Source organism: Mastomys coucha, unplaced genomic scaffold, assembly GCF_008632895.1.
Source record: "Mastomys coucha isolate ucsf_1 unplaced genomic scaffold, UCSF_Mcou_1 pScaffold15, whole genome shotgun sequence".
Classification (NCBI taxonomy): domain Eukaryota; kingdom Metazoa; phylum Chordata; class Mammalia; order Rodentia; family Muridae; genus Mastomys; species Mastomys coucha.
The window spans coordinates 158,685,822-158,698,722 of record NW_022196897.1 but is presented as its reverse complement, the minus strand read 5'-3'; the positions used below and the strand labels follow the sequence as shown (position 1 = coordinate 158,698,722).

The window sequence follows — 12,901 nt, the reverse complement described above, 5'->3', positions numbered from 1 at the left end:
GCTCTGCAGGTCTGTTTTCAGTGGTTGGCACCCTGGTGGCCTGTGTCCTCACATATCCTGACCTGGGAGAAGCAAGGATTGGGTTCAGCTATGCTGTCATAGAGATCTGGGCTGGCCCCTGCAAGGCACCTGCCTGCTCCTCCCTTGGAAATGGCTTTGGTTCTCCGCCAGTGTTTTGGGTTGTGTTAACCCATGTGTTTAAGGTACAGCTCATACACAGACTGGCTCTCAGAGACCTTCCCCACCGCACCACTCTGCTCTTCCTGTAAAGTCCCAAGCCAGTGCAAGGGCACAGATTTCCGTACACGTCTCATAGAGTTAGAGGGGCATCTTGAAGCTCAGTCTTACTTTCTGTGACTCAAAACCAAAACAATGTACTCTTCCTCTCTGCTCTACTTTCTCTTTCGGGTCTTGATCCAAGTCCTACTCTCTAGGGCGGTGTTAGCTCTGCTCAGAAACTGCTATCAGAACAATCCTGCTGCTTCTGAGTCTGCTAATCCTCTGTCTGTTTCTCTCTGGAATTCTCTTGCTTTTTTGCTAGCTCCACCATTTAGAGCTTAAAAATGAATTCTGCTCACACCTGCACTGCGAGGGTCTCGGCAAGGCTTTAGTTTCCTTCCATAGGTCTCCCGCTCCCCTGAACTGCTTATACCAGAGTGCTCGCTCAGAAAGCAACTCCACGTGCTCAAGTGCTGGCCGGAGACTGGAGCTGCAGCCCTTTGAGCACCCAAGGGATGTATAGTCCGTGCACACAAATGATGAGCTTTGCTACCCCTATCAAGTCAGGGTGAGAGCTGAGACCAGACTCTCCCATGTTGCTTTTCTAAAGAAAACCAAGATGCAAAACAAAAACAATTTTCTTGAATTGATCCAAAGAAAGGGATCTATACTCAGGTCCTTTCTGTTCAGAGCAGAAGGGTAAAGAGCCCGTCGGAATGCAGCTACGAATTTCTAGACTATGCGCCAAGCTGTGAAGTGCACCATCCACAGCCACGGCTTAAGAACCACTGTTCAAGTACAGGAAGGCTCATGGGAATCTCCAAAGACACAAACCACCTTTACATCACTGTTATATAAAAAAATTTATTTTAGAAATCACATCTTTAAAAAACAACATAGAAGGGGTAGGTTATCCTGACCAGATATAAATTCTTCATTTGAATGCCAGGTGTTATGTGGTATAGTTAGCGAAATGGTCTGTGAGGAGGATGAGTCTGTGTGATATTCCTGACATGTGTACCAGCTCAAATGTTAATGTGGCTTTTAAAAGGAAGAAGAGAGGAAGGTACGGGGATTGGGGTGGGGGTGGGAGGGGATTGTTTTGGAAACAAAAGAGCATCTCCATCCTGCATCTGCCAGCCCTCAAACTACCAGCTCCGAGGCTCCCAGAGACTGCACAAAGTCTCTGGCCTTATTTTAATTCCTGAGTGACTGCAGCACCCTGGCCCCTTGTGCTGGGCGTGCAGGTGGGAGCACAGGTAGCAAGTCTGCTCTCGTGTCACAGCCAGAAAGCACCGGGGACACCAGAGGAAGAGATGCAAAGCTTGCCTAGACAGAACTGGTTGTCCTTGTCCTGTCCACTAGCTGCCCTGGAAACTATGGGCAGCACCCCCAGGTGGCCAGGGCCAGTGAACACTTCCTGTGGACAGAAAAACAACTCTAGGACAACCACCACAAACCCAGTGGTTCCCCAATGGTTCGGCTGCAACAGACCTTTTATGCCAAAGTTCTCACAACTCAGGAATGACTGACTTCCCGGGGGCCTGGTCACTGCTTAGTCGGTGACCTACCACCGTTTGCAGGTTCCTCTGCCCAGGTCCTGAGGGATTCTTCTTCAGGAGAAACAGAAAGCAGACTTTGTTAGTAAGAGGGTCATGCAGGACTGGGTCGCCTACACTTGACTTAACACAGACAGAACACTGCCAGCTTCCCAGACACTTCGAGAGAGAAAAATGTATCAGATGGAGTGCAGCAGCAACCTCCCTGGAGTGTGGGGCCCTGGGTATCCCTAGCTGGGGACAGCCCTGGCTGAGGACAGCAGGCTCTTGTGGCTTGGACTCAATCTATCAGATCATTACCTCCTTTTTTTGAGACAAGGTTTTACTCTATAGTTTGGCTGGGCACTATTTAGACCAGGCAAGGATCTCACACAAATCTACCTGCCTCTGGCTCCCAAGAGCTGAGCTGGGATTAAGGTGTGGGCTATGGCACCTATTTGGTTGTTTGTTTGTTTTTTTCTTTTTTCTTTTTGAGAATGGGGCTCATGTAGCCCAGGCTGGCCTCAAACTTGCTATTTAGCTAAGGCTGTAGGTTCCTAACCTTCCAGCTCTCCTGGGCTTGCAGGCTGGCAACAGTCCTAACAGCAACCACTGCTGGTACCAAGAGGGCGGGCGCTGCAGGGATGGAAGACGGGGCTAGAAACCCTTCATTTGATTGACGTGAAGAAGGAGGGACAGTGAGGCTGTGGATCTGAGCTTTATTACCAGGACGATGTCACCTCAGGATGGGACTGGGATCCCTGCAAGGTGGTTCCACATGGAACCCAGGTCCTCAGAGATGTAGCCCTCCTTGTGTGCCAAAATGCATCTTGAAAGAATATATAGAGGGGGCGGGACAGCCCAGGTGACAAGTGTGACTCCGAGGCCCAGGAAGTACTTCCATTCTCTGTCCTTCTCCTGGAACGAGAGATGAAGGCCATGCCAAGTCCTGCACTCTCTCAGCTGGTGGAGACCACATAGAAATCACTGTGACAGGACAACTGCACAAGTCTGTTTCCAACTTCTCCCACCAGGATTCTACATCAAGGTAAGAAAAAGAGCTTCCACACACAAATCCAAGGCAGGAGCCGGGCGGCCATACACCCGCCACAGATGGTGCAAGTTGTTCACTTCCACAGCCGGTGAGGACACGGGAGGAGGGCAGACCTGAGACAAGAACCCTAGGAATGGGGCCAGCTCAGTCAGTGGTGGACCTCCGGTACCAGAACCGAGCTCGGAAGTCATCGCTGCATGTCATGAAGCCAGGGTTGGTGGGGGAGTGCACTATGCAGCGCACGATGTTGTTGTGGCCCAGGGACAGCAGGTTCCTGCGCTCAGCCGTCCTAGAGTCCCAGCAGCACAGGCTGATGGTCCTCTCGTCAGGCAGCAAAATATAGTCCTCAGTGTGGTTGAACACAGCCTGTGTCCGGTGCACCTGCCGTCCACTCAGACCTGCGCCTGCCATACAAACCAACATGTTAGCCTGGGGATGAAGAGGCAGCCTCAGACCCCACAGTGCTCTAGGGCTGTGCCCACACTGTCTCCTCCAGGCCCACCACCTAAGGGCCTGTTTGTCACTCTGGTGCACTTGCTGGCAAAACAGCAACCTCTCTCCGACAGTGGTCAGACCCACAGTGCTGGGCTCGTCTGCCTTCACTAATGATTCTCTTGCTGCTGGCTGCTCTTGTAGCCGCTGAACACTGTTGTGTAAAATCCTTTGTATATACCTTTATCTCCTCAGGACAAACTCCTAGCATTCAGACTCACTGGGACAAACCATACGAACACTCACCTTCCAAAAGGAAGGCTTTATCATGTCATGACTATGAACAGACATTTCATGTTTACGGCAATGCATAAAAGATTAAGACAGTCGGGCATTTCATTACTACTGAGGCTGTATTTTGGTGGACGACCTCCCAAATACCCACACACTGCACACGCACTTCCAACTGCAGAAACCAGAAGTCACATGCTACTCTCGCTGACAGCATGCGTGTAGCACAGATCTGTAAGAGGAGCATGCCAACCATGGAAAGACATGTCCTTCATGCTTAGCGGGGAGATGGCCTCCTAACATAAGCCTGCCCTCCTCACTTCTGTAGTATCTACCCTCTAGGGTGCTGAGGATAAAACAAGTGACAAACAAGTCTCACCATGCAAGCGCACAGGAGATGCTGCTAGGAGACAGTATCTGAAAGGCTGCGTGTAGGGATGGGTGCAGGCAACAGCTACTCAACGTTCTACAGCAGACTCTGGCTTCTGTGGTGAATCCTGACTATATTCCTAAGTTCCAGTGACACTCAGTGATGTTGACAGACACCATTCTGTGTGCATGTACAGGCACTTACCAACCACATATTTAAATGTTTGACATGACAATTACCTTTCTGAAATATTTACCAAATGACACATCAGTAAAATGGGTTTTTTCAAACTTTCACCAATAAAACAACATAGTCCCTTGAGTTGTAGACAGTTTGATGAGCCAAGAAAGATACCACCAATTCTATTTCCAGAGTTTACAAAGTTTAAGGCTGCTCATTTTATAACCAATTGTCCCCTTTAATTTCTCTTGCAAAATACTGCAAATTTTGACATTTCCCCTTGTAAATTTGGGCTCATCTTTTTTTACCCACAGCCCATCTACAGAGTAAGACCACTGACCTGTGTACCGTGAACTCAGCACATCTACCACCTTCTTCAGTCTCCCCTTCTGTCGCTATTGCAAGAACACTTTGCTTTCTAAGTATATCTTAAACCCAGAAGGGAAACCCTCGCTCCCTGACTGTCAGGGAGCTGACTTAGGAATTAGGAAAACAATGCCCTACTCAAAAACCAAAAGTACAACACCCTTCTAAAATAAGCAACCCAAGAGCCCAGTAGCACTCTGGAACGTCAGTCTGGGTGCACTGTCCCCTGGGAAGCAAAGGCTGTCACTTGTAAACCGAAAGCTTTCACATTCACTCTGAAGGCTTCTGCATGCAAGTAGCTTCTGGTTGTAAGAGATGTTTTCCCAAATGACATCATATAAAGTTTAGGCATGTGCCACACAGAGAGGAACTGTGCTGCACCCTAGTGGCCTGGATGTCACCAGTTCTTCCATGTCCCTCTCCAAGATGCTAACTCAGCTCCTTACAATACTGGGCTCCTGCAAGCTCTGAATCCTGTGTTCAATGTGAGCGGCAAACCCCACAAGGGGAAGGCAGTGGAGCTACCACAGATGCTTTCTACCCAGCAGCACTCACTGCACCCAGGCCTGGGCCGAGGACAGCAAGGCAGCACTCACTGCACCCAGGCCTGGGCCGAGGACAGCACCAGGCAAATGGCAACAGAATCACCACAAAAAGGGCCTGGGCACAATTACTACAAACGAAAACTAAGGAACTAGAGGGGAACTGAGCTTGCCTTCTTGTCTGAGGGTCTACTTCACATATGAACACTGGTGATGCCTTCCGGGGCCACCTGCACTGGCCTAGGATGGGCCACAGCCTCCTCTGAATCCCTTTCCTCTAGTGCCTCTCACTCCTCAGCAGTGTGACCCAGGAATCCCAGCACCACTTTTCACGCACCTGTGTACCTCACCAGTGTCCGCCCTGTGGATATTTCCCAGAGTTTAGCTACAGAGTCTTTCCCACTTGAGAGGATGTACTTGGAATTCTTGGAGAAAATGGCAGAACAGACTTCCGCCCCGTCGTGAGCCTTCTCAAAGGTTGTGATGCAGCGATTAGAGACGCCATCCCACAGCTTGATGCAGCCGTCCTTGCTGCCAGTGACGTACATGTTGGCACTAGGATTATAGTTAACAGAGCAGATAGCATCGGTGTGCTGGTCTTGGGGATTGCAGGAGACAAAACACTGGAAGGTGTTGATGTCATAAAGGCGAAGCGTGGGATGCTGCGTACCAACGAGGATGAAGTCTCCAGAAGGGTGAAAAGAGATGGAGCGCAACATTTCAGCTTCCTGAGGACAGAGGCACAAAGTCAGTCACCTGCCCTTGACTGAGCTGCAGGGGCAGAAGGGACAAAAGCACTTTCTGGAACACAGAAAACTGGTTCTTTCTAGAACTAGTTACTGATCACATATTCCTAAAACCAGACAGCAAATGAAAATGGGATGGAATCAGATGGACCCTTACAAACAACTAAAGCAGCTACACTCCCACAGCCACAAAAGATGAAAAATAGCTCCCGTAATCTGCTCTGGGATTTCTAAGGAGAATCCAGATGAGGAGGTCAGAAGTTCTGAAACCTGAGTATTTCTGCAACAGACTTAGGGACCACATGCTTGCTGCTTTCTCAGACGATCAACACTTTTGTAGGACAGCTTTTGTAGGATAGCTGATCATACTGGGAACCCCAAGAGTGTGTTATTTATTGGAAAACCTGTTTCTAGTTGTGTGTGGCTCATCTTTAACACATGCCTGTAATGCCTCTGGCTGGAATATAAACAGACCTATAGTACACACCTTTAATCTCAAACAATGACAATAAATTTAGTTTGTAGAAGGAAGCACTCTAGTTAGAAAGTGGCAAAGTGATGAAGCAGAGATGAGATACGCCCAGTTCTCACGAGAGAGAGGAAGGGGCAGTGAGAGAGGAGGCAGTTTTACGGGGAGAGTTTTAGAGAGACAGGTTGAAGAGGGAACGAGCTATACACAGGTGAAGCCAGCGAATAAGGAGCCAGAGGAGTAGAACAGATTGCCAAAGTTAGTATGAGGTCAAACAGAGCAATTCGGGAGGAATCAAGAGAAGCCAGGTTCAATCAGTCAACTTGGAGTTGAGCCAGAACAGCTGAGTCTTAGCAGCCAGCTAGAGAGGCTGAGCTTCCTCAGCAGTGAGTCTCAGCAGCTGAGAACACTGTCACCTTGGTTTACTTTTAGGAGCACTTCTGGGGTAAGGCACTTTTAGGGAAGGCAGGACTCTCTTTTGTTCCCCCTGCCCCATCCATTGTTTTTTTTTTTTCCTTCCCAGTCCTGAGGCTGGATCCCAGTGTCATAAAAGTGACCCATCCCCAAACCCCCTTTAGAGACAGGGTCTCCCTCTATGGCTCAAGCTGGCAAGGAATTGACTATGCAGCAGGTTGGCCTTGAACTTGTGACAGACCTCCTGAGTGTTGAGATTACAGTGTGATCCACCATAGCCAGCTCATCAGCAGTCTTGCTTGGGCAGAGGACAGCCAGGGACCCCTACCCCAAGGGCATCTCATCTAAGTGCCATGCAGGGCACTTCCTTTATAGGCTGATCACTGAGGTCACTTGGAGAAAAGGGCAGGAACTATTTTATAAGAAAATAGCCATGAAATACTGTATCTAAAAAGCCAAGCGCTCCCCTGATAGATCTAACCTGAATGTATTTGAAGGCTCTTTTTGCAGATGGTTTGGAATAATCAAACAATTTTAGAGTATAATCCCTTGAGCCTGAGGCTAGGATCTGTTCTGTTGGGTGAAAAGCAAGACACGTGACTTCATCTACATGGTCGTAAAGAGTTCGAATCACTGGGTGGTTCTCCATGTTCTGTTGTGCAGTCTCATTCATCATGACCTGGACCAACAAGAAAAGGAGAGACAGATGCTGAAGGCACAGAGGCACACGTCCACGCCCACAGTCCCACGGGGCAAACCAGAGCACAGCTGCGCTGTCAGGAGCCACGGTAGGCAGGACAGTACCTCAATGGGCATGGCACTTTTGGCCAGCATTCTTTCTGTGTCCAGGATCTTTATGGAGGCGTCAGCCGATCCTGTGGCTATCAACTGCCCGTCTCTGCTGTAGGTGGCCACACGGCATGGGCCTTTGTGGGAAGTGACATAACAGGTCTCATACTCGGAAGCCTCTGGTGACATTGTTTGGACATCTGCATCAAACTCCAGGTCGATCCCCGTGCCTGGGGCAACCGTGTCAGAGCGACCAATGGCATATTGAACTGCAGTATCATCATTCTCCATCCCTAAAGGAATGAAGAGGAAGAGAAGATCTGTAAATGCAAAGATCTGTTCTAGAGCAGATGGATCGTGAGCCCCGTCCATTCCACATTAAGGTGCACACTCCGCAGGCAGGGTGGGCAGGGAAAGGGGATTTATGCTCCCACAGCCATCCGCTCTAACATGACAACAGAACGCAGCGAAAGCAGATGTGCGCCGGTTACGTCATCTTTCCCGGTTAGAATGGAAACCACACTTGGCTTCTCTTGTGGTGTTGAGGACAACCCAGGTCCTCACACCTGCCAGGAAAAGAGCCTTTCACTGAGCTATTCCTCCAGCCCTGAATTCTAACCTTTAGGGCTATGTTAGGAGCGGCTTTAACGGGCATTGCTATACTGCTAACATTAGTGAAATATTTTTAAAGAATGCCATACTTAAGTATAGTGAAGTTTATAAATAGTACCTTTGTTGGGCGTTATGACAGAAGCCCTTAATCCTACAATTTAGGAGTCTGAGGCAGGAGGATCTTGAATTTAAGACCCCCCACTTACATATTGAGTTCACGGTAGCCTGGGAGACATGGAATTCTATTGCAAGCAAGCGAGCAGGCAAACAAAAAGCTGGGCAATGATGGTGCTCACCTTTAATCCCAACACTCACGGGAGGCAGAGGCAGCTTGAGCAGAGGCCAGCCAGGGCTACAAAGTGAAACCTTGTCTTCAAAACAAACAAAAAAAGAGGCTGGAAAGAAGGCTCAAGGGTTAAGAGTACTTGTTGTCCTTGGGTTCAGTTCCTATCACCCACATGGTAACTCACAACTACCCATACCAGTTCTAGAAGACTGGATGACCCTTTCTAGCCTCTGTGGGCATCAGGCACTCATATGGTATACACATATACATGCAGACAAAACACACATACACATAAAATAAAAAATCCCCAAAACACAACCCAGAGGTTAGAGAGCTGCTCAGCAGTGAAGAGCACTGATTGTTCCCCCAAAGGAGCTACTTCAGTTCTCAGCACCCACATGGCAGCCTACAACTGTCTGCAACTCCTGCTCCAGGGAATGGGATGCACTCGGCAGGCCTTCTGTGCATCCAATATAGCACACACACATACGGGGGAAATCTCCCCACACAAAACAATAAAAATCATCCCTCATATCAAACAAGAAAGGGTTAGATTTAAACATAAGCTCACATATCACATAGACAATAACAGTAATTGATACAGGAGGAATCAAAACACACAAAGAACTTTTGTGGCTTCTTCCCATGCATTAACTCTTGCTTTTCAAAACAAAAGCAGGCCTCAGCTATAACTAGGGACTTGCTTGGTTGTTTAAAAATTTAAAACCCATCAGAACAACAAGTCTTCAACATCATATGTTTTTTCAAAAAGATCATTTATTTATTTTATGTATATGTGTGCTCTATCTGCATATACCCTATGTGTCAGAACAGGGCAATTAGATCCTATTATAGATGGTGGTGAGCCACCATGTGGTTGCTGGGAATTGAACTCAGGACCTCTGGAAGAGCAGCCAGTGCTCTTAACAGCTGAGCCATCTCTCCAGCCCAACATTATACACTTTTAAGGATACCTAGAATTAAAGTCTTAAACTGCCCTTTGCTACGTGCATGTGTCCCGACCTAGGACTGTGCATGTGTGCATGCACTATGATCACTTGCTGAAAGCAGGGAGCAGACTGAGAGCACCCTCAAAACAAAACAAACTTCTCATAAATGTTGGGAGTATTGTGCGGATGCCGCTGAGGGGTAAGGCAGAGATCTGTAGTGGGTTTGGCCTATGATGGTGGCATTGTAGCGTTGATTTGGGTCTCTAAAACTGCTTCCATGACTGCCCAAAGGTAAGACACTAAGATGCCGGCAGCCAATGGCTGGGCAGGACGGAGGTGGGACTTTTAGGATTCCTGTCTGAGAGAAGAGGGAGAAGGAGATCCACCATGTCAGGAAGAGAAGGTGGAGGAGACATGCCTAAGAAGAGTGGAGGCTGAAGAGGCATGGCTGGCATGTGAAGGAGCTGAGAGAGTGCGGCCCAGTTGGGCAGCCCTCTGGGTCTAGGGCAGCCAAGGTAGAATATAGAATTTAGTAAGGTTAGGAAGTGGCCCAGCAGCTGTCAAAATATAAAGGCTGTGTGTGTGTGTGCAAATCTCTGGGGTGGGTAGCAGGAACTTGCCGCCAGCAGGGCCCTTTGTAAATTATTTATTTCAACAGATATCAATGGCGAACCCACGATCCTGACAGCAACAGGCTCTGGTCTACCTGGTGAGTATGGAGTGGAAAAGTGAAGACTGTGTGCAACTGAGTCAAAGAACAAAGCAAGCTTCTGACAGTGTCTGTTAATAAGGGAGCCAAGCAGAGGAGGGTGGGGGAGACAAGATAATCATCTTTACAGGGGTCAGAGGGTCAGTGTGCTAGGACTTGAGGGCAGTGCCCAGCAGATGGGCACAAATACATGAGAAGCAGTGTCACCCCCCGGACTCCACCACTTTCAGCACCCACCACTGCATTCTGCATACATCCACATTGAAAATACACAGGGCCAGGCCGTGGTGGTGCACACCTTTAATCCCAGCACTAGGGAGGCAGAGGCAGGTGGATTTCTGAGTTCGAGACCAGCCTGGTCTACAGAGTGAGTTCCAGGACAGCCAGGGCTACACAGAGAAACCCTGTCTTGAAAAACAACAACCACAACAAAAAAGTACACAGGAGTAATCGAAAAAAACTGCCCCTGGCAAGCATATAAACATCACTCCGGAATCCACACCACAGTTTACCTAGCTTGATGAGATGCAGGAGCTGCTCCGAGGGTGCACACACAGACTGGGGCTTGATCTCGTTGATGAGGCCATTGGCGATGCTAATGTAACCGTCGTACAGCAGCTGGCTAATGATCAGCTTGTAGAGCTGCTGGCGGTCCTTTAAACCCACTTTGGTTCTGTACATTTTTCAGAAGAGGATGACAGTTTCCCTGACTGCTGCAAGAGAAAACAGGCACTGAGTAAGACAGAGGCACGCCTCAGGTACTGGAAGCACAGACCCGCTAGGCCAGGCATAAGCATGCACTTTAATCTCAGCTTCAGTGGGTGCGTTATCTTTGGATGGTGACCTTGTTTTTCTCCGTTCAAGTTCCTCAGCTGTTAGCTAAGTTACTGGAGGTTAATCTAAACGGTACACAGAAAGGAACTATTCAAATAATGTCACTGACGGATACAGTAGAATCCCTGAGCAGTTTTTCTTCGCTGATGAACTACCCACCCGCAACTTTTATTTTCTGGTGCTCTCTCTCTGATTCTTCTGGTAACAGTGGAGTTTGCAATAGCTATGTTCTGTCGGATGCCTAGACCACTTTACACCAGCTGCAATGTAAATCTACTAGTGACTGTTGCGTTTATTTTTAAAACTTGTTTCTAGGCAACTGAGTTCATTACTATAACTATACAACCCTATGAGGTAGTATATAAACACACAAATAAATAAGAGAAATCCTAAGTTAAACTGCTTAATAAAAATGTGTCAAATGCCTGCTCCATATCTTACTCCCAGCACTTGGGATGCAGAGGCAGGCAGATCCCTGTGATTTTGAGACCAACCTGGTCTACATATCCCTATCACAGGCCAGCCAGGGCTACATAGTGAGACCCTATCACAAACAAAAAATGATTACCATCTAAACAAATTAAGAAATGTAAAAACCTGAACACATTATGCTTATTTTTATTTGGAAAGCTCTAAGCTCTCCAAACAAAACTGATGATGATGGTTTCTTATCAACCTGGGTTGATTTGTATGATAAGTATGTATGTGGTTAGATGTTGGACTATAGGAGTCTGGGGACATCAAGCAAGAAGGTAGCCTGGAGAAACAGCCAGGAGTTACAATGCTTTCTGACAGACATCCCAGGCTCAGTTTATAAAAAAAGACTAGAAAGGCCACACAGCATTGTACTGACCAGAGTCCTTAACAGTAACAGCATGCAGTTCCTACCGACAGATATGATGCCAAACACCTAATTAGCATTGACCACAAAACAAAGCTATTCAATATATTCGTGTACATTATAAAGAATTGGGGGCTGGGAAGATGGCTCAGTGGTTAAGAGCACTGTCTGCTCTTCCAAAGGACCTGGATTCAATTCCCAGCACCCACATGGCAGCTTACAACTGTCTGTAACTCCAGTTCCAAGGGGCCTGCCACCTTGACACCAATGCACATAAAATAAAGCTAAACAATTTTTTTTTTTAAAGAAAGAAAGAAATGTATACAAATCTACCCTTGCATAAAGACACTGGGACACAACAGTGGGTGAAATGGGTTCCAAGAATTTAGGGCACCCGTTCAAGCTAAGGTCAGGCCCCCAGAGTTGAGGGGGATCCTATACACTCCGGAGCCCAGAACTTAACCACTGACCTATCATCTCTTCACTCCTGTCAGGAAACATCTGGGGTTGTATCACGACATTTAGAGAAAACGGGGTGGGGGGAATGTTGAGCCTTTACTTAACTCCACAGATTACTTATATCCTTCCCGGAGGGGACACCGAGGCACGAGACAGGAGGAGCCAGACCCCGGGAAGCTAACACCCGGGAATGCAGGGGTGTTCAAAGCGAGGCCGCGCGACCACTTCTGCTTAGGGCAGAAGGCAGGGACCCACCGGGACCGAGGGCCTTTGAGACCCGGGGAGCAGGCCGGGCCGGCCAACTCTAGGACACGAACTTGGGGCGAACGGCCTCTCGCCATCCTCTCCGCTAGCCCCGGTCCTTCACGTGATCCACTCTAGACCCTAGCCAACCACACTTGCCCGTCTCCTTACGCCCCCTTGACCCCGTACCCGCTGATCAGGGTCTCGGTCTCCCGCTCTCTTCTAGAAAAATGGAGGCTCGAATCGTACCCGATCGATCGCTCTGAGTGCACACTCAGTGCGCACGTGCAAAGGGCTTGCAGCCGAGCGCCGAGCAACGCCCCGCTCACTCGCAAGCCTGCCCTTCTCGCCATCTTACTCACTGGCACGTTCGGAACGCTCATTCACCTTCTCCGAGCTGATCACCTCCGCAACAGCCTTGAATCCAAAGGGCTGTGTGTGACCGGCAAACGCCTGATCCTGGGGAGCACGGCGGGCGGTAGAACGGCCGCAGATCGGACGGGCCGTTGGTGCACCACTTCCGGGCTCCGACAGCTCAGCGCGCCTGCGCCCAGCTA

The 12,901-nt window shown here is 48.7% G+C and overlaps 1 protein-coding gene across 6 annotated transcripts; it reads right to left on the bottom strand.

Annotated features, from left to right (window-relative positions):
• Positions 1-1,065: 1,065 nt before the first annotated feature.
• Positions 1,066-12,880, bottom strand: Cstf1 (cleavage stimulation factor subunit 1). 6 transcript variants are annotated; one of them, XM_031372884.1, is made up of 6 exons: positions 12,534-12,641; positions 10,480-10,680; positions 7,426-7,703; positions 7,103-7,300; positions 5,330-5,720; positions 1,066-3,215 (listed from the first exon to the last, which is right to left on the bottom strand). In XM_031372884.1, exons 2-6 carry the CDS (start codon positions 10,646-10,648, stop codon positions 2,956-2,958), a joined length of 1,296 nt encoding a protein of 431 aa, XP_031228744.1. In that variant the 5' UTR covers positions 10,649-10,680; positions 12,534-12,641; the 3' UTR covers positions 1,066-2,955. The 6 variants fall into 6 exon arrangements, with proteins under 6 accessions (XP_031228744.1, XP_031228748.1, XP_031228742.1 ...); XM_031372888.1 differs by having other exon boundaries at positions 10,480-10,677; positions 12,534-12,603; XM_031372882.1 differs by lacking the exon at positions 12,534-12,641 and adding an exon at positions 12,732-12,880 and having other exon boundaries at positions 2,255-3,215.
• Positions 12,881-12,901: the final 21 nt, after the last annotated feature.